The following is a 21,204-nucleotide window of genomic DNA, read 5'->3' as shown; positions in this document are numbered from 1 at the left end:
GGGGGGCGAGGGGCTGCGGGGCCGTTACCGGGCCCATCTCCCGCTGCCCCGGGAGCCTGTAAACTTTGATGGAGCTGCGCTGCCTGCCGGACCCTCCCGGCCGCGGTGGCATTTCTTAGTTACCTGCCCTTATTGTTCAGACTTCGCAGGGCCGGGCCTCCCCCCTTCCTCCCGCCTTTGCCCCCTCTCTGGCTTCTCTTACTTGGAAGGCAGTGGCACCGATAAGTTCGTGGCAGCTCCGCGCTGTGTGAGCAGAGCTCGTGGGTAACGATTTCCACGGGACTTGTGACTTTTGAGTTCTCAACTACAGACACCTCCAGGACACTTCTCCCCAGCTGTACCCCCTGTGCTTCTGCAGAATAATGCCCCCAAGAATGGGTGATTATCCCCAGAAATGAGGGAGTTTCCTGAGCAGTTAATCCGGTATCTCTAGTGAGCATCTTGAGAAAATAAACACAATTATTTCTCTGAAGCTTTTCCTGTGAGTCCCAAGCACTTCAACGTGCTTAATGAAATTTTTTACAAATCTTGTGGGTTTTCCTTGGGTGCCTAAAAATTTTCTGCCTGGACAAATTTGAAGCCTAATTTTTGAGAATATAATTTAGTGCAGGCCGTGCAGCAAAACCAACTTTACATGAGAAAGTGAAGCATGTAGGTCACTGTCCTTTGGGGGGAAATACGAGTGGGGCCTTCACTCCTGTGAGCAGCAGCTCTTGAAGCATGTTTGGACAATACATAGGGATCAGAATCCAGGTTACTTTCCGTTCTGCAGTGCTGAACAGTGTCTCCCACTCCTTTGCCTGTGCAGTCTTTGAACTTGCCCTCTCCTTTTACGTGTGGGAAGCTGTTGTCCAGGCATCAGTGAAGCAGGGTGCAAACCATCCGGGTTTGTAAAACCCTGCCTTCATGGTAAAATAAAGGTGCTGCTGCTGGGGGAGGCACCAAGCTGAGAGCCCTCCTGGGCAGCAAGAAACTGGGATGCAAATGAACCCCAATGTTTGACTGAAGCATCACGGGATGAGTTTCTTCCTCTGTGATTTTCGGGTAGATGTAACTTTTCGTTTTTTAGACTGAGCCTGTGGAAGGCACGTCTAAATGTAACTGTGTTTTGTAGTGCATGTGTTCCATTTTGGGAGAGATTGTGCATAATCTAGGCAGTGGTTCCACAGTACATCACCTTCTGTGATCCAATCTGTAAGACGAAGCTGACAAGCAAGGTTCTGTCAACAGTTTATTTAAATATACTTATTTTATAAGTCTCACAAATTGTTTAGCTTTTTAAACACGGAAACCAGAAATATGGAGCTGGTTTTAAGTTGCTTGCTTTTTCTTCTTCCAGTGAAGTGTAGCTTGATACTTGGCAAACTGGATTAGTTGCTTTTGGGTGATTTAACTCAAGAGATGAAAACAGAATGTGGAGTGTTTGTGTTCAGAATTCTGGGTGTGGGGGTACAGCTGCGTAACTTGATTCTTATTTTTCAGAAAATGGGTATTTTGTAATTGACAGGATAAGAAGTGCATTTTGGCACAAAGACAAGTGATCTCAGGGTAGTGTTTTTTCACATTGACGAGAAAGCAAATGTAATTCAGGGAGGAGGGGTCTGCAGATGAAATGCTTCTGAAATATTTCTCATTCTCAAGTTGTTTTTTTTCCTGCAGTCTTTAGAAATGTGTAAATAGAATTAATGCCCAATGATACAGAAAATACAAATGGCAGGAACACGGGATTGGAAAGAAAACTTTTTAGTTATTCTTTTCAAATGCTTTCAGAATAATTTAATCTGATGGTGAAAAGAATGTGAGTTTCCTTTCTGGTGTATCCTGGTGCTTTCTGATCTGTTTGCGTTTTGGATCATTTTTCAAGTGTTACATTATTTATAATTGAATAAGTATTCAAAAACATATTCTTGGGTATTTTTTAAATTTTTTTTTTAGTATTGGCATTATTTTAACTTCACTGTGAGCCTTCAAAATATCTAATTTATGCAAAAGTACTTCAGGAAGTTGGGTCATGTCAGGTTCTAGTAGGGATGAGCCTCCTGGTGTCTGTTAGTGCACTGGGAGGCATAAAGTTGTGAGAACAGTCTTTTATCATCTGCTTTCTTGGAGAGTTACTGTTCTTCTAAATTAAAGATGATGAGAGCCACTTAATAAATTTTTATGTGTCCTATAAATTATTTGCATTTTCTGAAAGATGACATTGCTTGTTAAATTGAAGGATAGCTATTTTTATAGTAGTAATTCTGATTCCTGTAAATCAGTAGAACCTGTGCATGTGTTCAAGGAAATCCCTGATCTTCCTTTTAAGAACTACTGTAATTGCTGTCAATACAGTGATAATATAATCTGAATATAAAATGAAACGGGTAGACCCAAATGGATGTGTGTGCATATCAAATTATTTATACCAAAGCAATGATTTTAAATTATGTGGTTAGTATATTCCTAACCCATCACTGTGTGATTTATGTTGAGCTATTGAATGTGACTGAAGAACATGAAATCTTTCTGATATTGTTTCCTACTTGGCTTTTATAGGTCTTTTTCCTGTTTCCAAATATCATAAAGTTGAAAAAAGGAACATTTATAAAATGCCACATTTTAATATCTCTGTGTCTTTCCTCCATAAGCCATTCCTTCTTTCTGCTCAGAAGGGATTACAGAACAGTCTTGGTTTGTTTTTTTCCTTACAAGAATACAGTGTAGTGATTCTTTTGTGTTGAACACTTCAGAACTCTCTATCACCACTGCAAGAGGGTGTGACTACTTGATCCAGATTGGCACATTTTTTTTGTGCAAATCAGCAAGATCTGAGGTCTGTGCATTCTTGTGATGAGTGTGTGTCCCCGGCGAGTAAACTGCTTTCCAGGGAGGAGAGGAAGCAAATGGAGCTGCTGGTAAAGCCAGGGCAGGACAGACACCCTCCTGATGCAGGAGTTCTGTAAGGCAGAACAGTTAACTCTGAAAATCTGTCGGAACAGCAGAGTGAGGAGCTAGAAGGATCGTCTTTTAGTGACACGGCAGCGTCATGAGGTGGCTCTGCTTTCGGTTAGGAAACAGTGTGTGGGCCCGGGGGGTCTGACAGCCCCACATCTCACACCCAGCCCCACGTTTCCATCCAGACCAGATGGATTGCAACTCTGCTGCCACTTTGCATCTGTTTGGGTTTTGTTTTGTTGTTTGTTTTGTTGTTTGTTTGTTTTTTTCCAGCAGAAATGCCAACTGTACGGTGGCTTTTCTTATTTAGATGAGTCTGGTGTAGACAAAGGCTGAGGAGGGTTGTTCCTGTTGCCGGTGGGGCCAATTCTGGCATCTCCAAAGTAAAAAGCTATTACCAAGGCTGTTTGAAGAGGATGGTGTCTTCTTTCTGGAGAGATGTAGAGACAAGTGAACACAAACTACTTCCTACTGGGCCAACAAAAGCACTTCTTAAGCATTTTCACTTTTGAACTTGCACTGTCTGCCTGATAAAGGGTTTGGGACCTCAGTGTTGTATTTTTAAATGCTGGTAACACGTGAAAAGTTTGTCATTCGTGTGGAGTTTAAGTTGAAGTTACTTTTCTTAGGCGAGAAGAGCAGCTCTCATGCACTTGCTGAGAACCAGGGTGGAACTGCTAAATTAACTGTGTGTCTTGAAAAGGTTTCCATCGCAGCAGGGTAGTCAGGGAGCCTTCTAAAATTTAGCTGTGTGGTTAGCCACAGTGTATCTGTGAAACACCTAAAATGGTAACGTTTTATCTTATCTCTACCCTCATCTAAGAGTAGTTAACTCATCTGCCACTTTGTGAGCTTTGACACTCAAATCCCCTTCTGGATGCTCTGCTGGACTCTTTTTCTTTGCTGCTGTTTTTTAAGAAGTTCACTAGCATGAATGTTCTTGCATGCACAGGTTGTTCATTTTCCTTTGCTGTAATAAATAAGAATGAGATGAAAGAGTTGCAGTCACTTTTCCCTCTAATGACGGCTGTATATGTATTTTCCATTTATTTCTTCTTTTCCCTGTAAGTTTTATATTAGTATCCAAAGTTTTATATTCATGTTCAAACTTTTTTTTTTCAATGTGATAAAAAGTTGGCAAAATGCTGCCTCTCTTGGGTGCATGTTTGTTTGGATATATTGCAGTAGTGTGAAAAAAAGGGTAAAAAGGAACTTCTGTTTTTTCAAGCAACCAACATTATATGTATAAAACTAAATTAAATTGCCTTTTCTTGGTGTTAACAACCTGATTGCCCTTTTTTTTCTGTAGCATTGATAGGATTGAAGTGGCATTCTAAGTCATTAAAAATCATGACAACCTCAGTTGGACAGAAAAAAGTCTCTTCAAGACAAAGGAAGTGTGGTTTTTGTAGATCCAATAAAGATAATGAATGTGGACAATTACTGATGTCAGAAAACCAGAAGGTGGCAGCACATCACAAATGTATGGTAAGTAACCCACAGGAAAAGGGGAAGGAATGTAGTGAGCTATCAAAGACTACAAACAAATGAAAAACTCAACCAGCTGTGGCATTGGCACACATGATTAATCACTGTAATTTGAAATGTTTGTGTGTTTGGTGTATGTAAGTGTTCTATATCACTCATATTCTTAGAGCTTAAAAAATAAGTTTTGTTTTTATAATTTTAGCTTTTCTCATCTGCACTGGTATCTTCACACACTGATAATGAGAGTCTTGGTGGATTCTCTATTGAAGATATTCAGAAAGAAATAAAGAGAGGCACAAAACTGGTAAGTCTCTTATTTTTGGTTCTTGGAAATGGAAAAGGTGTTTTCTTACCTTATATAAAGCACTTCTTTCAGCTTTTTACAGAAAAGCTGGGTCTGATTAACCTGGTAGATTCATAGTCCTGAGTTGTTTCCTATTTGGAGAGAATTTACAGGATAATTTTAGATCTTAGGTGCCTCATCTGTGTCAGTAGCTGTCAGAAAACTACAGCTCTGAATTCATCTCCAGAGGAATCTTTCTCCCTTGGCTTGCATAGGAAGTTTAAAGCTAAATGTTTGTGTTAGCCCAAATGCCCCTCTAAGGTCTGCTTTCTGTTCTAGCCTGTTCTTTGATGTGGGAATACACTGAGCAAAAATACCTCAGCGTGGTGCCCTGGGTTGGGTAATTATATTGGTAACTTGGTCTGGGTTTGTCTGCTGACATGTCTAAGGTAGCTGCCCTCCCTCAGGAGGTGCTGCTGCTGCTCAGGGATGCACCAAAAACTGAGGCCTCGTCATCACCAAAGTACCTTTCTGATGGTAATATATTTCTGTCTAAGTTTGTAGGTTCAAACCTGAAGAAGCCAGTCCTAAAAACTTGTGAAGTTTGGGTGTACAAGGCACATGTATTATTATTATCGTTGTTGTTGTTATCATTATTATTTTATTTTTATTATAATAATTACCATAATTATTATCATTATTATAATTATTATTCCTAATATAGCTTGGGAATTAATTAATCTGTTGACAGTGACCATTTGGACAGCAGGATTTGTACCAATGGAATGAATATTATATTACTGTCAGGAAACACAGACCAGTAAATCAATATAAAAATTCCTGTGGTTTGTTCTCTTCGTGCATTGTGGTGTTCATAAAAAAGAAAGTTTTCTTTTAGTCATTTCTGGCTTTCAAAATACTGAAGTCCTGAGTAAAATTGATTGGATGGATATAAATTCAACATAGGCTTTTATAAAGAGCTTTGGTCAGCCATTCTTATGTGCTAAATCATAATATCTAATATATTTATGAGATAAAATACCCATACAAATTAAATAACAACTATGAAACAGTATATAACTGCACCATTTTGGAGCTTGCAGAGGAGTAAATGGAGATGATCCAAGACTTTGACATTTTTACTGTTGAGCTAACTTGGTAAAAATTGAAAAGCAGGATGGTGATACATAACTTTGGTGGCATATTTATTTGGCATATTTGGGACTAACAAGAAGAACTTGGCTAGTGCAGTGGACAGAAAGTGTATTCCACAAAGACAGATGTAGGGAGTATCTGACATTGCACACGTAGACTTATGGATTTGGAATGATTTGTAACTTTTTGAAGGCATGGGTAAACATGCAGGATACAAAACAAAAGCTCTAGTCTTGGGAGGGGAGTTAATTGGGGAATTCTGATCTTTTGGGGCAAAATTAAGTCAGTACGAAATAATACGGAGAAAAATATCAATAACATTGTGATACAATCAATTACTTCCTTTCCCAACACAGTATAAGGAGGGCAGTGAACAATTAAGAAGCATGATAATTGGTGTATCCTAAACAATAATGAGTCTAATAGGAGAATAACTATTGGGAAAGAAGACTAAAGCAACACATTCCTATTTAATCTTTTCTACAAAATAAGTACAAAGATAAAAATTTGCTCTAATTGAAATGAATTCACTGTTTTTAACAAATATTTCACTTAATACAGCATGTAAGGTAAATTTCCAGGTAAACAGTGTTTCTGACTGCAAGATTCACTGCCAAATGGGTGTCTTTTGTTGTTTTTTTTTAATCCTACCTTCACAATGTAATTCAGAATCTAACAGGTACCATTTGTGCTTTGAACTTTTCTGTTGATACAGTTGATACAAACAGGCCATCCTGGGGAGTGGGATGTTTAGCTGAATAGCTGTGTCACTTTCATCCAGCAGGGTTCCACAAAAGTAAATTACTTCTTCATTGAATTGGTAATTGACAAATGATGGTTATTGTACTGTTGCATAATTGCAATAAATTTCTCCCTTGATTTTAAAACAAATTCTGAAAAAAACACCAGAGAGCAGGAAGAGCAATGCCAAGTGCAACCAGGAGTGCAACTGGATTATTTTTGAACTCAGAAATACTAACCCAACAGCAACATGAATTCTGCTCTCTTTTTTTCTTTGCAGATGTGCTCTTTATGCCATTGTCCTGGAGCCACCATTGGCTGTGATGTGAAAACATGTCACAAGACATATCACTACTACTGTGCTCTGCATGATAAAGCTCAGATAAGAGAGAAACCCTCACAAGGCATTTACATGTAACTATCTTTATTTGCTCTGCTGTTTACTTTTATATTTATATTTCACATTCAATTGTTCTTTTTTTAAAAAAAACAAACAACAAAGCCAAACAAAAAGCCCCCACTTTGGAATCTAAGCAAAACTGTTGCCAAAAATAAATAAATTCTAATTATGATTGTGGCATCTGAAATAGTGATGTGCTAGAAAAGCATATTTTCACTGCAAGATTTGTGTATGAGTGAGTCTTACAAGTGGGAGAAAAATGTACTGGCATTTAAATATAAAAGATGAGTAAATAATCTGTGAATCATGACTGACTTGACAGTTTTCAACTACTTTGTTTATAGGATTTTATGTCGAAAACACAAGAAAACTACGCATAACTCTGAAGGTAAAATTATTCCATATAAATTTTTCCCATTGTAGAAAAATACTTGGTTAAATTTAATTTTTTTTCTGGATAATAGAAATGTTTTCAGTAAAAATTAGGTCTCCATTTATTATTATTTTTTTGAGAAACAATGAGTTTGGAAGCCCATCTGATTTCTGTATTTTCTTGAAAAATTATTGGTTGAGGTGGAGAAAATCCCAAGAAAGACATTTTGGGATTGTTTGAAAGATTTGATGTCCTGTTGAAACAAAGTTTGGGTAGAAGTAGTGCATTCCCTTCTGGGAAGAAGCTGGCTTATATTTGTACTTAAATATTCACAACATTAAATGTAAAAATTAATACTTTTTCAGGTAACAGCTGATTTTGGCTATTGCTAATGTTCTTAAATATCCACCATTTTTTTAAACTATTAAATAGAGTTGAACTCTTCAAATAAGAAGGACCCAATAGTAAATGAAAAGGCTGGTGATCAGATCACTTATATTTCATTCTGATAAACAAAAATACCTGTTTGGATACATTCATAAAACTGTGCATCTCTGCAGAGAAAAGTAATGAAATGCCTGAGGGGTGATAATGCCACAAATGGAGATAAATCGTGTGGTCTGTTAAAATTCCAGTTTTTTTTCACTTTTCCTTTTTTCTGCCATATCTGAATTGGGTAAGCAAGCAGTTGTTAGTTTACTTTTTGCATTATTTTCAACTGAAATGTCATCAGATTTAACTAATAAGGAGTACATGACTTTACTTACTGAAGATCAAATTTCATAAATCAGCCTCTTTTCTGCCAAATGGATTTTTAAGGTAATATGCAACTTTTAATGCCATGAGTAATAGATATATTAATTAATGGTAAGGTTTGGATGTTACTTCAGTGTTCAGAAAGATTTTGAAGGCAGTAGAAATCCCAAATGAAAACTGTTAATTTTTTTTAGTCTATTTACATAATTATTGTCATGTGCTTTGTATGAAACTCTCTGATTTTGCTGTTAGTAGGTTTAAACAAGAAAAGCAATATACATGTGAGACTAATTCTCCAAAGAGACAGGGCCACATTATCTTGTAGTTTGGAACTTTGTTTCTTTGTTTTGGGGGTTGTTTTGCTTCTTAGCAGAAAAAGAATATGAAGGACATTTGAATCTAGAGAGATTAATCTCTTGAACTGATATTTAAGAATAATCTTTTATATTGATTCACAAATGGCTCTGTTTGACATCTGTTGAAAAATGCCTCCAATTCTGCATGGAGCCCAGTGCCAGTGGATGACTCTCTCTGCTTGGAATTTCTTGCAGGATCTGAACTTTTCTTTAGTGGTTTTCAGAAAGCATCATCTCCAGTTATATACCAATGGTATTTTGCTAGAGTGTAAACTAATTCCCTTTAGAAGACAGAAATATACAGGGTGGTTTTCAGAGTTTAAGGAGGGACTTTAGAGGGTTTGTTTCTTAATATTTAAATGCTGAAGTTTTGCTTAGTGAAGTGATAACCGGATTATCTTGGATGGTGGGATTTATATGTATTTTCTTGGTTTATTTCTTGAGGAAAATGTCATGATCCAAGAGGAATTTAAATGTGAAAGAATGGTGGTGTGTGAAACCAAAAAACACTTGCAGAGTAGAGTGAATAGACTAGCTAGGGGATACTAGATGCTAACACAGCAGCTTTTTTTTTCTCTCTCTCTTGTTTTTGTTTCATTTTTGTGAATCCTTCCTCTCAGCAGCGTTTTTGTAACAGAACAGTTAAAGCTCTTCTGTGGTTATGTCAGTAGAGGTGCACAGAGGCACTGAAATTCAGTCCTTTATCACTGAAATGTATTACTCCTGCTCTGGAACGCTGGTGTGGTTTTGGTTTTTTTCCTTGGTCATTGTAGAACATCTGGGATTTTATTCTTTGTTCTCTCTATCCAGATTTAATTGTTGCAGTCCAAATATTTTTATTATGTCACTTCTATTAGTGGATGTTGGAACAGTTTTTAGGAGTGTTTGTTTTGCTGAAGTCCAGAACAGTTTATTTTCTGTAGGCAGTACTGCTGGGTAATGAGATTTTTTTCCTTCCCTTTCCTAGAAAACAGATGCTTTGGGGTCCATATTTGTTCAAGTCTGAGATCTGGCTAGTGTGCCTTTTGTTAGAAGTGCTAGTTTGAAAATAAAATCTGTTAACCATTTAATAACAGAAAATTTATTGACGCTGCATGGAAATGTGGTTGGAATTAAAGTTACCCATTTAAAACATAATAAACAGGACCTCTTAGATCTGATTTATTACTGTCATGAAGTTTAAGTGGTGTGAGAATTCATCAGGCTAAGCATCTCTCATCAAGACAAAATTAATAAGCAATGGGAGTTAATTTTCCTTTCATAGACAGGAGCTGCTGAACTACCTTTTGTTTTCTTTCAATATATAAAAATATGAAACGTGGCAGGGAAGAGTTGTGTTCTTAATTCATTATCTGTTCCAGCTGTTTATTGGATTGGTCTAATTTATATGGCCAAGCCTTCAGGTGACAGAGAAGAGGAAAATGCTATCTCCTCTATTTCCTTTGTGTATATATATTTCAGAGTGATTCTTCTGTGCTGAGACCCCAGTAACTGGGGAAAGGACAGAACAGTGAGGTGCTCTCACTTTTGGCTCTGGGCTGTGGCTGTGAGGTCAACAGATTTGAAGAGCAAACCAAGTCACTGAAAGCTTGTGTGTATATTTTTGTCTTGCTTGGTTACAAATCTAACAAAATAATCTAAGCTGAACTTCAGGTCATAGTTTAATACACAATTTAGGCAAGTGGTCTTAAGTTTTCAGTACTTAAGAGGTTACAGGAATTGGTTCCAGTGCTTTGGAGCTGTCCCAGCTAACTGTTAGCTGAATTACTGCTGAGTTTGATACAACTGCAATTATTCTTTTTGAAGAATAGAGTATTGTTGGACTAAGGTTTTGGAACTGTTTGTTGGAATTTATAGCAATGCACTGGAAATAATTTTAGAGAAATTAAAAATCTGGTATCTTTCAGTTCCCTGCAGGTGGGGCTGCCTAGGCCCCTGTGATAGATGTAAAGCAATTGAGCTCATCAGGAGTAGTTTAATATAAACTAAGATAATAATAGAATTTCATTCTTCTGTTGCATAGTAGTAAAACACAGAATAATGAAGACACTCGTGTGACTATTGTTAATGTTTGAACAGATGCCTGTGGGGCATCTGTGGGGTCAAAAAATGTCAATAATACCTATTGTAGCTTTACTCAAAGCCTAAGGGAATTATGTTTCCACCATGGAAATAAGGACATTCCCTGCCTCAGCATCATTTTCATGTTACTCTCAAGATCACTGATGAAATCTATGCTTTTCATACTGCTCAGTAAGTTGAGTCAGGATAATCTTCCCTGTGAGACCTACTTAGAGATGCTGCAATCTTTATCAAACCAAGTACTTTTTCCAAGCACTGTGTAAACCAGAGGCTGGTGGGAAAACCATCTGAAGCGTTTTGGCATTATAGTTTGGGTACATTCTGACTCATCCTTGGATTCTTTGGTCAGTGTTTGTTCCTGGCTGGGTATTCTGTGGAGCTGTTCCCAGCAGGTGTGGCTGCAGGCAGGTAGCAGAGTTTCTGTGGCTTTGCAGTTCGGAGTCACTTGCCTTCTGCTGCTGGATGGTGACAAGTTGTTCCGAGGTGCTGCTCCCTCAGCCTCTTCTTGTCTGTCTCAGGGAGCATGAGGCTCTCGGTGTGGCATCTGATGTGGCCCTTGTGTGTGTGTTAACATCATAATTCTCCTTCCTGTCTAGGCAGGACATTATACAAGTAGAGTTGTGGTCAGCTAACTCACTCTTCACAGGTTTATCATACCAGTTGTCACAAGCTTTCTGAAGATGCAGATGAGTGTGTTGTCTCTCTGCAGTCTTTGTCAACAATTGTTTGCTTGGAAAAGCATTTAGATTGTATGTTTATGAAGGACTTTTTTTCCCCACTTCCTGTGTTAAATGTACTTTGTTTAAGAAATCATCTCAGGTACTTCATAAGATAGATACTCTTTGGTCAAAACCAGCTTTTGGATAAGTCACCAGTTCCTTAAGGAGCTCATGAAAAACATATTAGTGATGGGACCTACAAGGTAATTTATTTCTTTTCCTTTCCACTCTTACTTTCTCCAGCTTAGATATGTTTCATGTAACTTGATCTTTTTCCATTAAAAAAACCCAACAAACCACAACAAAACAACTAAAAATTACATTAAATATTTTGAATGTTAATTTCACATCATTTGCTGATAAAAGCTACTATCATTTCATGATCAGCTTATTTGATCTTGTATTTGCTGGCAGGGTTTTTTATTCAAATCTCTGATTTTTATTAATGCTTATAGGTGCATTCACATTTTTGTTAATGATCAATGGCACAATAAGGTTTTCTAGGTTTTTTGACATTCTTTTCAATTTCAAATAATTATGTTGCCACATGGTTTCTTGGGTTTCAGCCATATTTTAAGGACATCTTTAACATGCTAAAGTACATTTTTCTTTCTGTTATATTCCATCTCTCTTCTAAAAATCTACAAAGGTTGATTTTGTTCTTTGTAATTTTTAGAGTTTCTCTTTTATCCCAAAAGCACTGTAAAACTTGAAATACACGTGTGATTTCAGATTTAGATAACAACATGTCTAAGCCACTTCCACATTCTGCATTTTGTACAGCCCTACTTGCAAATATATTTTGCCAGTCAGTTTTCTTTATCATCTTCCTCATACAGGGTTAGCCCCCTTCTCCTCTGGCTCACTTAGGCAATTGTTTAAGTTAATGTAGGAGGTGGATACACAGCAGCAGTGTTAGCCTTTATTTTACACATCCTCTTTTTATGTCTTCTTTCACAACCTTTAAATCACTTAATTCTTTTATTACTTGGCTTTAACCTAGCTTTTGGAAAAGGGTGATTCCATGCATATTTCAAGCTGATGCAATGCAGAACAGATCAGTGATGTCTCAACCTCTTCTCTGCCAAGCCTTGTTTAAAACAGCAAAACATCTTCATCCTTTTGCCTTCTAGTTGTGATCAAAGGAGAATTTTTAGATGTCTCTCTGAAGCTAAGTCTCCCTGTTAGCAGTTTATGTAACACAGCATTTTGCTAGTCTTCTTTCTGTGGTACTTTGTACTGCTCATGGATTTCTAAAATGCAATTTTGGGGCTTGTTGCTGCTCATCTTTCATCTGAATTTATCATATTTTGTTCTTAGGTGCATTTGAAAATGTAGAATGTTTCCTCTTGCTTCCTACCCCCACCTCTCTTTCTCAGACCCTGTTGTCTATTGAGCTTGTTTTTCAGATACAGCATTTAGGAACTTCTGAAGGAAGCTCCTAAGATACTTACTCTGAAGACTTTAGGTATATTCATTATCGTGGTGATTTTAAAAATCAAGGCAGCAATGGGATATGGGATGGGGGCAGTTGACGAAAATCTAGGGAATCTCAGGGGATTTAGACCAGGGCTGATATCCATGATAAAACATCATCTGGCCAGGGAGGAGTTGAACAACTGTTTGTGTTTTCCTTAGTTCAAGCTGACATGAGAAGTTGGAAACACCCAACCATCAGATGCCAGGGAAACAGGGTAAGCTGGCAGTGGGCTTGAGGGGAGGGATAGGGCACCAACCAAATAGTATATGGAACAGACCATCTGAGGCAGGTGTATTTTAAAGCTGGTTGCAGTCTCTTCCTGTACTGTTATGCTAGCTCATAGTGCTGTTAAAAATGAGAGAAACTCTTTAATGTTTTGAGGTGTAAGTCTTGCAGGTAGATGTGGTAGAGCAGATCCTCACATCGGGGTGATAGTAATCTGTAGGTCCAGTGGGAGACCTAAATCTGCAAGGAATTTTATTTTAGAGAAGGGGTCATGTGGCATCTGGATTTCAGTGAACTCTGCACTTCCTTGGTGGTACTTCTGTTGAGCACAGAAATGAGGTTCTCCTTGGAGGAAGGCTGTGCAGTCTTGAGGTTTTGAAACATTCTAATAGTTTTAGACTGAAAAATAGCTCTTAAGAACTTCCTCTGTAAGGAAGCTGTGACCTTTTTTATAAAAGGTTGTCTTTCATAACGGGTGCTCAGTGGTTAAAAATTATGATTCACTTCCAGTTTTGAAAGTATGACTGTAAAGAGCTCAGGATGGGCTTCAATGTGACTTAGAAAACAAGGGTGAACTAAGAGTTGGAAAACATTATTATGGTCTGCAGAACTGGTAAGGAGCTTTGGAATAAATAAGGAATGCTGGTGAGCAGTATGACTAGTTTCCTTCATTAAATACAGTAGGAAAATCAGTGGAATGATTTTGAAAGGAATATTTTTTACTTCTTACTCATGTTATTTAAAGGGTCACAAATTCAATAGTCATGTTTTTATGAGACTTGTTTTTTCCAGAATAACCATCTGTGCTTTCTGAAATCTGTAAAAGTAGAAACAAAGATTCACAAATTTCTTTTAATACATTATTGGAGAGTTCTTATGATGAGGGTCAATATAAGAGAGAATTCTGGTCTTGGAAAGAGGTTTTCAGGTTGTAATACTTGCTATATAGAGTCTGAGAGGCCCAACATCTACATTGTATAATCTTGGTAAATAAAAAATAATATGAGATTGTAAATTCTGAGAAGAACATGTTACTTCATTAGTTGTCATAATGTATTTTATTTTTTCAGAGTGAAAGAATTTGTGCTTTTGTCATTTCATTAGAAAATAATAGTGTATATATATTAAAGCCTAGGCTTGTTGTACTAGATAGACTGATGTGTGTTAGTAGCAACTTGGGAATATCTGTATATAGCTGAATAATCTGTCAATTTGAGACAAATTAATTTGAAGATTTGTAATAGTTTATTCTCAAAGTTTTGCTTCTTTCTAACCATACAACAGAGTAAAGTTTTGGGGGAATTGTGTTTCAGTGTCACCAGTTGTGATGCCTTTGGATTCTTTTTCTGTCCTTTATTAATAAATGTGCCAGAAACGGCAGCTTTCTCAGGGATCAGCCTTCATACCTCAGGGACAGACAAAGCTTCATAGTGCATGGTTGTGTGCAAGGCCTTGGCCAGTAATTCAGTTGTCTTCCACTCCAAGTTGATGGATGTGGAGTATGTTCAACTCTTTGACTTCAAACTCTTGTGCCCATCAGTCCTTCCTAATCACAAGAGAGAAACATGATTTGATTTTTACAGGATAATAGGTAAGAAAGATGAGTTCTGGTAGAGCAGCATTTAGTTTCAAGATGACAGAACCATAGAAGATGTCTTGTCTGGATACTAAGACCATGATATAATGGTGATAAATGCCATAGCAATGCCATAATAAGAATACCACAGCCACCACAGTTTAGTGGCTCATTACTGTATAAAGTAGATGTTGCAAAGTTTTCACCATGAGGACAGTCTAACATTGGAATAGTCTCCTAAGGGAAGTGCTGGGTTCCCCCACACTGAACACTTCTAAGTCTCAGCTTGACAGCTGAGCCATCTCATATCAACTATAGTAGCACCTACAAAGGTTGGAGCAGATGATCCTTGAGGTCCCTTCCAACCTGACATTCCATGATTCTATGATTCACATCTTCTGATTAGGATTTCTTTACATTTGGGGCCTCATAGTGATGTTTGTAGTTTGGATGGTGAGTATCAAGTTCTTCAGCTCTGTGTGTGTGTTTCTTCAAACGAGTCTGCTGAAATATCTTTGCGGTTTGAGCAGGGGTGGGTGTTACATATTGAAAGAAGAAAGATGCTTCTATGAGCAGCTGATGGCCAGGAAGGTTGTTAGTGACTGAATAAGGCTGGTTATTCAATATCAGATATAACTTAACTAGATCATACTGGAAGCAATTTTAAATTTGAAGAATCGATCTGTATGAACTGTAGAGCTTTGAGTGATCAAAAGGGCAGTCTGCTGGAACATGGGACTACAGTTCTGTGCAGCATTCAGCAGCTGAGCTGACATTTTCAAAGCAACTTGTCAGACCTCTGGTATATCTGTATTAAAAATATATGTTCTTACATTCTTAGTGTTCTATAAATACTGTATCTGGGATATTGTCAGTGTGGATGATTTTCTGTGAACTGGTGGCTGTTTTATCTGTAGATGTAAAAATACAAGAAATACACAGTGACTAAAATGAAATGTTAGGTTTGTTTCATGGAGACAAAATACTCTTCAGTCTTAAAACTTGATGTTAGTACCAACAGGGGTGATTTTTTTCTGAAGTCAAAAGGCATCAATTAATAAAGCAAGGAAAGAGGTGTTATTTAGAAACACTGACATCATATCAAGGGCATTTTCCATGCAAGTCATGCTTCTTGAAAAAAATAATTAAAAGGTTATTTCACAGTTGGAAACATTCCCTGGTTTCAGTTGTAGTCTAAATGAGTCTTATTTTCAGTTGAGGTGAACTTATGTACCTGAGGCCATTTTGGGTCTGAAAGTAGAAGCTGTAAGAAATACTAAACCTTCATATGTTATCAAGGAGCAAAGCTGTGTGATTTGTATAAAGAAGCAAGTAATATTTTCAGGATCTGCAGTTTCATGGTTGTAATAAATGGTAAAAAATGGCTATTTTTGTTTCTGACCAAAATACAGAAAATAGAGGTTGCTTTTTCTTGTCTGTGGTTTTTGGTTATCTGGGATTTTTTGTTCATTGTTTTTTTGTTGGTTGGTTGATGTAAAACTTTTGAGAATGTTATTTGATGATGTTTTCTAACTTCTAAAGCAGATTTAGAAGAAAATATCAATGAACACGAGTTGGAGCCTTCACCTCCCAAAGGAAAAAGGAGGGGTCGTAAGGGAAAGCCAAGAAAAACTAATTTAAAAGGGCAATCAGAAGACACTAGATCTACGTCCTCACATGGCACAGATGAAATAGAAAGCAGTTCCTATGTAAGCAGTAAATATGCTAAACTTCTTAGAAGAGAGAATTGCATATTTCTTCTCTGCAAATATAATGTCTGAAAATTTATATTTGTCTGAGCCTCCAGCTGGTGGCCACAGGCTTTTAAAATTACAACCTTATTTGTAACCCAGCAGTATATTTTAGTAAAATGTTTTTCTTTCAGAGAGACAGGTCTCCCCACAGAAGCAGCCCCAGTGATACAAAACCTAAATGTGGATTCTGTCATGCAGGTGAAGAAGAAAATGAAGCTAGAGGAAAGCTTCATATATTTAATGCCAAAAAGGCTGCAGCACACTATAAGTGCATGGTGAGTAACAGTGCTGTTGTTAACTAGTCTGTTATGTGAATTGTGTCTGAATTGCTATTTTAGATTTTAATACAGTACCCTCACATGTAATTATAGATGAGTATTGTCTGTGTGCTGATGATCTCTTTAAGCACTGAAGTGTTGCAAAGTGAGCAATTCATTTATTTTCACTGCAGGCAATATGGATACAAGTTGGCTACGTGCTAAGAGACAGAATTAGCTCAGAGAGACTCTTTAGCTTATTAAAAATGCTCCCTTAGCATCTCAATGCATACACAATATTTAAAAACAGAAAAAACAGTTTTAGCTAAAAGAATCCACTCCAAAAATAAAGTACCTCTACTTCACATACTTCACCAGCATTCAGACAAAAGCTGGGAAGGATCCATGAACCTCATTGATTTTCTGACCATTGGATTCAGGCTATGTGTCTATAGCGGGACAGAGAAGTTGTAGAAAACCTTTGCCTATAGAAGTGTCAGCCTGAAAAGAATCTGCTCATTTCAATGAACATGAGCGGGTCATAGAATGAATCATAGAATGGTGAAGGTTGGAAGGGACCTTAAAGATCATCAGGTTCCAACCTCCCTGCGGTGAGCAGGGACACCTCCCACCAGACTAGGTGGGGCTATCTGTCACAAAACTCCTTCTAGGAATAAGGCAGGACTTTGAGTAACAGGCCTCAGTGCTTCCTGTTGAACCTCAGCATGAGTAAATTGTCCAGGCAATCTGTCTTCTTATACTAAGCCTCACTAAACAGAGCTGGGGGGGCAGCAGCCTCAAGGCTAATTCTTTGCTGCTTTGTGTACCTGAGCATCAGTTTTAAGACAGTTTAAACTGAATAAACCAGAATTACGATAGTAGAGATGGTTACTTACATGCTCCATTGTCATCCCTCAGGGCTTTTCAGGTGTGTTGGCATCAGCTGTGTCATGAAGCTGAATTGTATAGATGTCACAGGGAAGGAAATTGAATATTCCTAAAAAAATTAGGGATGTAATTGATAATATTGCCCATTTATTACTTTGTGTTTCCATCATGTCATTATTTCTTGTCTACTCCTTTGTCTTTTAAAATACATTTCTCCAAGGTAACCAGTATAATTAAAGCAGTCAGGTGCATATCAGAGGGAATACTCATCATACTAATTACTCAGCATGGTTTTTTTCCTAGCTTGTTGGTAAACCACATGCTGTCTGAGGTGATGGAAGGAGTTGTTCAGTACTTAGTTATTCCTGCACCTGAAAAAATTTCTAATCATGTTGGTGACTTAACATTATTTTGACTTGCTTGTTTTACAGTTGTTCTCTTCTGGCACTGTCCAGCTAACAACAACTTCAAGGGCAGAGTTTGGTGATTTTGATATAAAAACTGTACTTCAAGAAATCAAGAGAGGAAAAAGAATGGTATGTATCTGCAGAATGTGGTGAATGTGTTACTAATGCTGCTAAGGTGTATGTAGCTCTGTCCCCTTCCTTTTGTGAAACAATCTTTTCCAGCTGCTAAACACAACATTTAAATGTATTTTTACCTGAGGGACAGGTAGCCAGGTAGGAATGACCTTAAAAACTAGTGTTGTTTGGGCATGTGGTGTTTAGGACTCTTTCTGACAATGTACCTAGTCAATTTTAATTAAACTTCCTTTAACTGAGAGAGTAACAGGTTTGCATCCTGTGTTACTAAAAGCACACTGTGTAAAACTACAAGTTAGGGAACATGTTCTTGCAGTGATGTGATTTACAACTGTTCTGATGTTTTAATAGAAAAATATATTCAGGCCTCAGAGATGGAGATGTTGGTAAAATGTCTCATTGTATGTTATTAAAATTCAGGGTATTTTTCAAGTCCTAAGAAATTTATAGGGACAGGAGGAGAAAACAAACTGTTCCTAACAATATTGCTCCTTGAAAAAAATAATTCAAGATTCTTCATCTGTTTAACTTCAGTGGCAATAAAATTGTCATAGAAATGCAGTAATATGTGCAATCATGTAGCAATTTTCAATGCAATGGACAAGTATATCCCATTGTTCATATTTTAATAGGGTAGTATGATATAGTGTCTGTTTTACAATGTCTTTGCTGAACTGATCATGGAAAGGATGACCTGCCAGAGGCATTGCTGTGCTCCAGGGAGGTAGCCAGAACTATTAGGGACACTAAACTGAATACTGAGAGGCAAAGGACTGAAAGGCTGAATTAATAGTGCCATTCTCTTCTTTCTCCTGCACAGAAATGTACACTTTGCAGCCAGCCTGGTGCTACTATTGGGTGTGAAATTAAAGCCTGCATAAAAACATACCATTACCACTGTGGAGTAGAAGACAAAGCTAAATACATTGAGAATATGTCACGAGGAATTTATAAGTAAGGACTTCTGTGATTCTTCAGTTTATCATGGTGCTTTTTCTGCCTAGCTTGTCTAGTATGTTATTAAAAAAGGGAATATTGTTTTATTTTATATGGTAGTTTTAAGTAATTTTTGGCTTTGCAAAATATTCCAGTTACTCTGCTAACTTCAAATTCCTGTAGTATTGTAAAATGAGTATATTGATTGGTTTGTATGATATTTTCCTCGATTAATCTGTAAATTATATTGAGGAAACTCTGGATCATTTATGTCCTTATTCCTTCACCTTGCTATGGTTTGTAGCCTGTTTGTGGTTTTTGGACCCTGTAACTTTGTCCTTGCTGGTGGAACTGCTGGTGCTTGGAGCTGAGTTGCCAGCGTGGCTGTGCCCACAAGAGGGCATTCTCTGAGCAGTGGAGCACCAGTTCTTCAAAACTCCTTTTTTTGGCTTGTCCTCAACCTTGTTTTCTTTCTCTAGTTTAACTGATGCTTGACTGAAAACCGAGAATGAGCTAACAGGGGGTCAGCAAGTGGCTCCTACGGAGGGAAGTCTGGGTTTGGTGGGTATTTTCAGTAAAAGTCCTCACTGTTGGTTTTTCATTTCATTTTTTACTTGTGCTAGACTCTATTGTAAAAACCATAGTGGAAATGATGAAAGAGATGAAGAGGATGAAGAAAGAGAAAGCAAAAGCCGTGGCAAATCAGGCACTGACCATAATGACATTCCTCAGCAGCAGCTCAATGGAAACTAGGTATGGAAGTTACTCCTGACAGATCTGTTCCCGAGACGGAAACGCAATATTCATTTCATGTAGTTTATTGCAGTGAAGTATTTATATCTAGTGTATGCAGATAAGTACTTTTTATTGGCATACTGTAGAGGAATGGGGAGGATTTGTTGCTTTTTAAATCCAGCTGACTTTGTAACAGTGGAAGAAGGGAGGCCCTCATTTCTGTTGCTAAATATAGATGTCATGTCAGAGCTGCTAAATGCTTTTCCGTATGATTTTAAATTTACTATTGTTTTCATCATTTTTTAAACAGGTTCAAGGGACAGAGTTATAGAACTGGGAATGGCTAAGACATCATAACTACTAATTCTTTTAAATTGTTTTCTAAAATCAGAAAAGGGTAGTAACTTTTTACTACCCAGCTCTGTTAGAAATTTCATTGAACTGCCTGAAACGTTCATGTGTGTGAGCCTTCAGTAAGTGGCAGAGTTTTACATGTCAATATTATGTAGTTTGTAGTCTGCAGTGTCTGGAAAAAAAATGAAACACTATATAAATGATATGTAATATGTACAGTGTCAAAAGTTAAGGCAGACATTGAAATGAAGTAAGATCTATATTTCTGGACTGAATAAAAAAAACCTTAAGATTTGGAATGTGTAAGTCGTTTAGTGGATTCATGCAAGGAGGGAAGGTCTTAGCTAGTTTAATTAACAACATGGACAAGCTGGTGGTGGCAACAAGCTGGTACTTTGTGAATTTTGCATTTTCTTCATACACAAGTGACGGAGGCGATCCATGGGAAAGCTGCTCTCTGGTTTTGCTTGCAAAGCACACAGCAGAAAAGGACTCGGTGTGCAGCGAAGCACGCTTGAACATTTCAGGTTGTTCCTGTTGGGATTGCTCATTCCGCCCGGCATTGTTGGCGGGAGATTTACTTGAGCAGCTGTTGGTTCTGAGCTGTGAGCTTTAGAACTCCTGCCAAAGGGCTGTAGTTCATTCTTTCCCCAACCACCCACCTCTCTCTGTGTCCCTGATTTACCAAGAACACTTCACTAAGTGTGATTAAAACCTTGCTATACAAACGTTTGGACGCTGCAGCCCAATCTCTTTAACTTCAGAGAATTACAACTCTTAACTCACAATGGAATTTTAGCCACCATACCTGACGTCCATACCTCAAGTGTTCTGTGCTATGTGGAACACTTCATGTTTTGTCCAGAATATGCATCAAGGTCCCATATTCTGTAAGAAGAATGAGGAAACAACCTTTATTATTTTTTTTTTCTAGATTGGTATTTATTTTTTAATCTTATGACCACTATATGAGAAACTTGCTTATCATCCTTATTGTTTTAGTGATAATTTTTTTTCTCTTTCTGTCAAGTCAACAATCATGACATGGAATTCTACTTGCTAGAGTTTGATATTCCTTTAGGGAATTATCAGATCTAGGCTATACCAAACCTAACAGATCAGTCCTCTGACTGTTTTCAAAATACCTTGTCGTTTCTAGTGGCTACT

General features: G+C 37.5%; 1 protein-coding gene across 2 annotated transcripts; it reads left to right on the top strand.

Moving 5' to 3' along the window:
- Positions 1 to 4,251: 4,251 nt before the first annotated feature.
- On the top strand, positions 4,252 to 20,970 carry PHF6 (PHD finger protein 6). 2 transcript variants are annotated; one of them, XM_009999667.1, is made up of 11 exons: positions 4,288 to 4,425; positions 4,628 to 4,729; positions 6,885 to 7,018; positions 7,349 to 7,392; positions 10,961 to 10,963; positions 16,114 to 16,280; positions 16,457 to 16,600; positions 17,902 to 18,006; positions 18,833 to 18,966; positions 19,572 to 19,701; positions 19,994 to 20,970. In XM_009999667.1, the coding sequence occupies exons 1-10, from the start codon at positions 4,288 to 4,290 to the stop codon at positions 19,699 to 19,701; spliced, it is 1,101 nt and encodes a 366-aa protein (XP_009997969.1). In that variant the 3' UTR covers positions 19,994 to 20,970. The 2 variants fall into 2 exon arrangements, with proteins under 2 accessions (XP_009997970.1, XP_009997969.1); XM_009999668.1 differs by lacking the exon at positions 10,961 to 10,963 and having other exon boundaries at positions 4,252 to 4,425; positions 16,117 to 16,280.
- The last annotated feature ends 234 nt before the right edge of the window (positions 20,971 to 21,204 follow it).

This window comes from Chaetura pelagica, unplaced genomic scaffold (assembly GCF_000747805.2).
Source record: "Chaetura pelagica isolate M959 unplaced genomic scaffold, ChaPel_1.0 scaffold456, whole genome shotgun sequence".
Lineage (NCBI taxonomy): Eukaryota > Metazoa > Chordata > Aves > Apodiformes > Apodidae > Chaetura > Chaetura pelagica.
The sequence above is the reverse complement of the archived record's forward strand: the minus strand, read 5'-3'. Positions and strand labels throughout refer to the sequence as shown.

What these genes read in the sequence shown, in the direction of transcription:
- PHF6 (XM_009999667.1), top strand. Translation starts at nt 4,288, where the DNA reads ATGACAACCTCAGTTGGACAGAAAAAAGTCTCTTCAAGACAAAGGAAG. An exon ending in CAGCACATCACAAATGTATG is followed by an intron (nt 4,426 to 4,627) that starts GTAAGTAACCCA and finishes TTATAATTTTAG; the next exon opens with CTTTTCTCATCTGCACTGGT. An exon ending in CAGCACACTATAAGTGCATG is followed by an intron (nt 16,601 to 17,901) that starts GTGAGTAACAGT and finishes CTTGTTTTACAG; the next exon opens with TTGTTCTCTTCTGGCACTGT.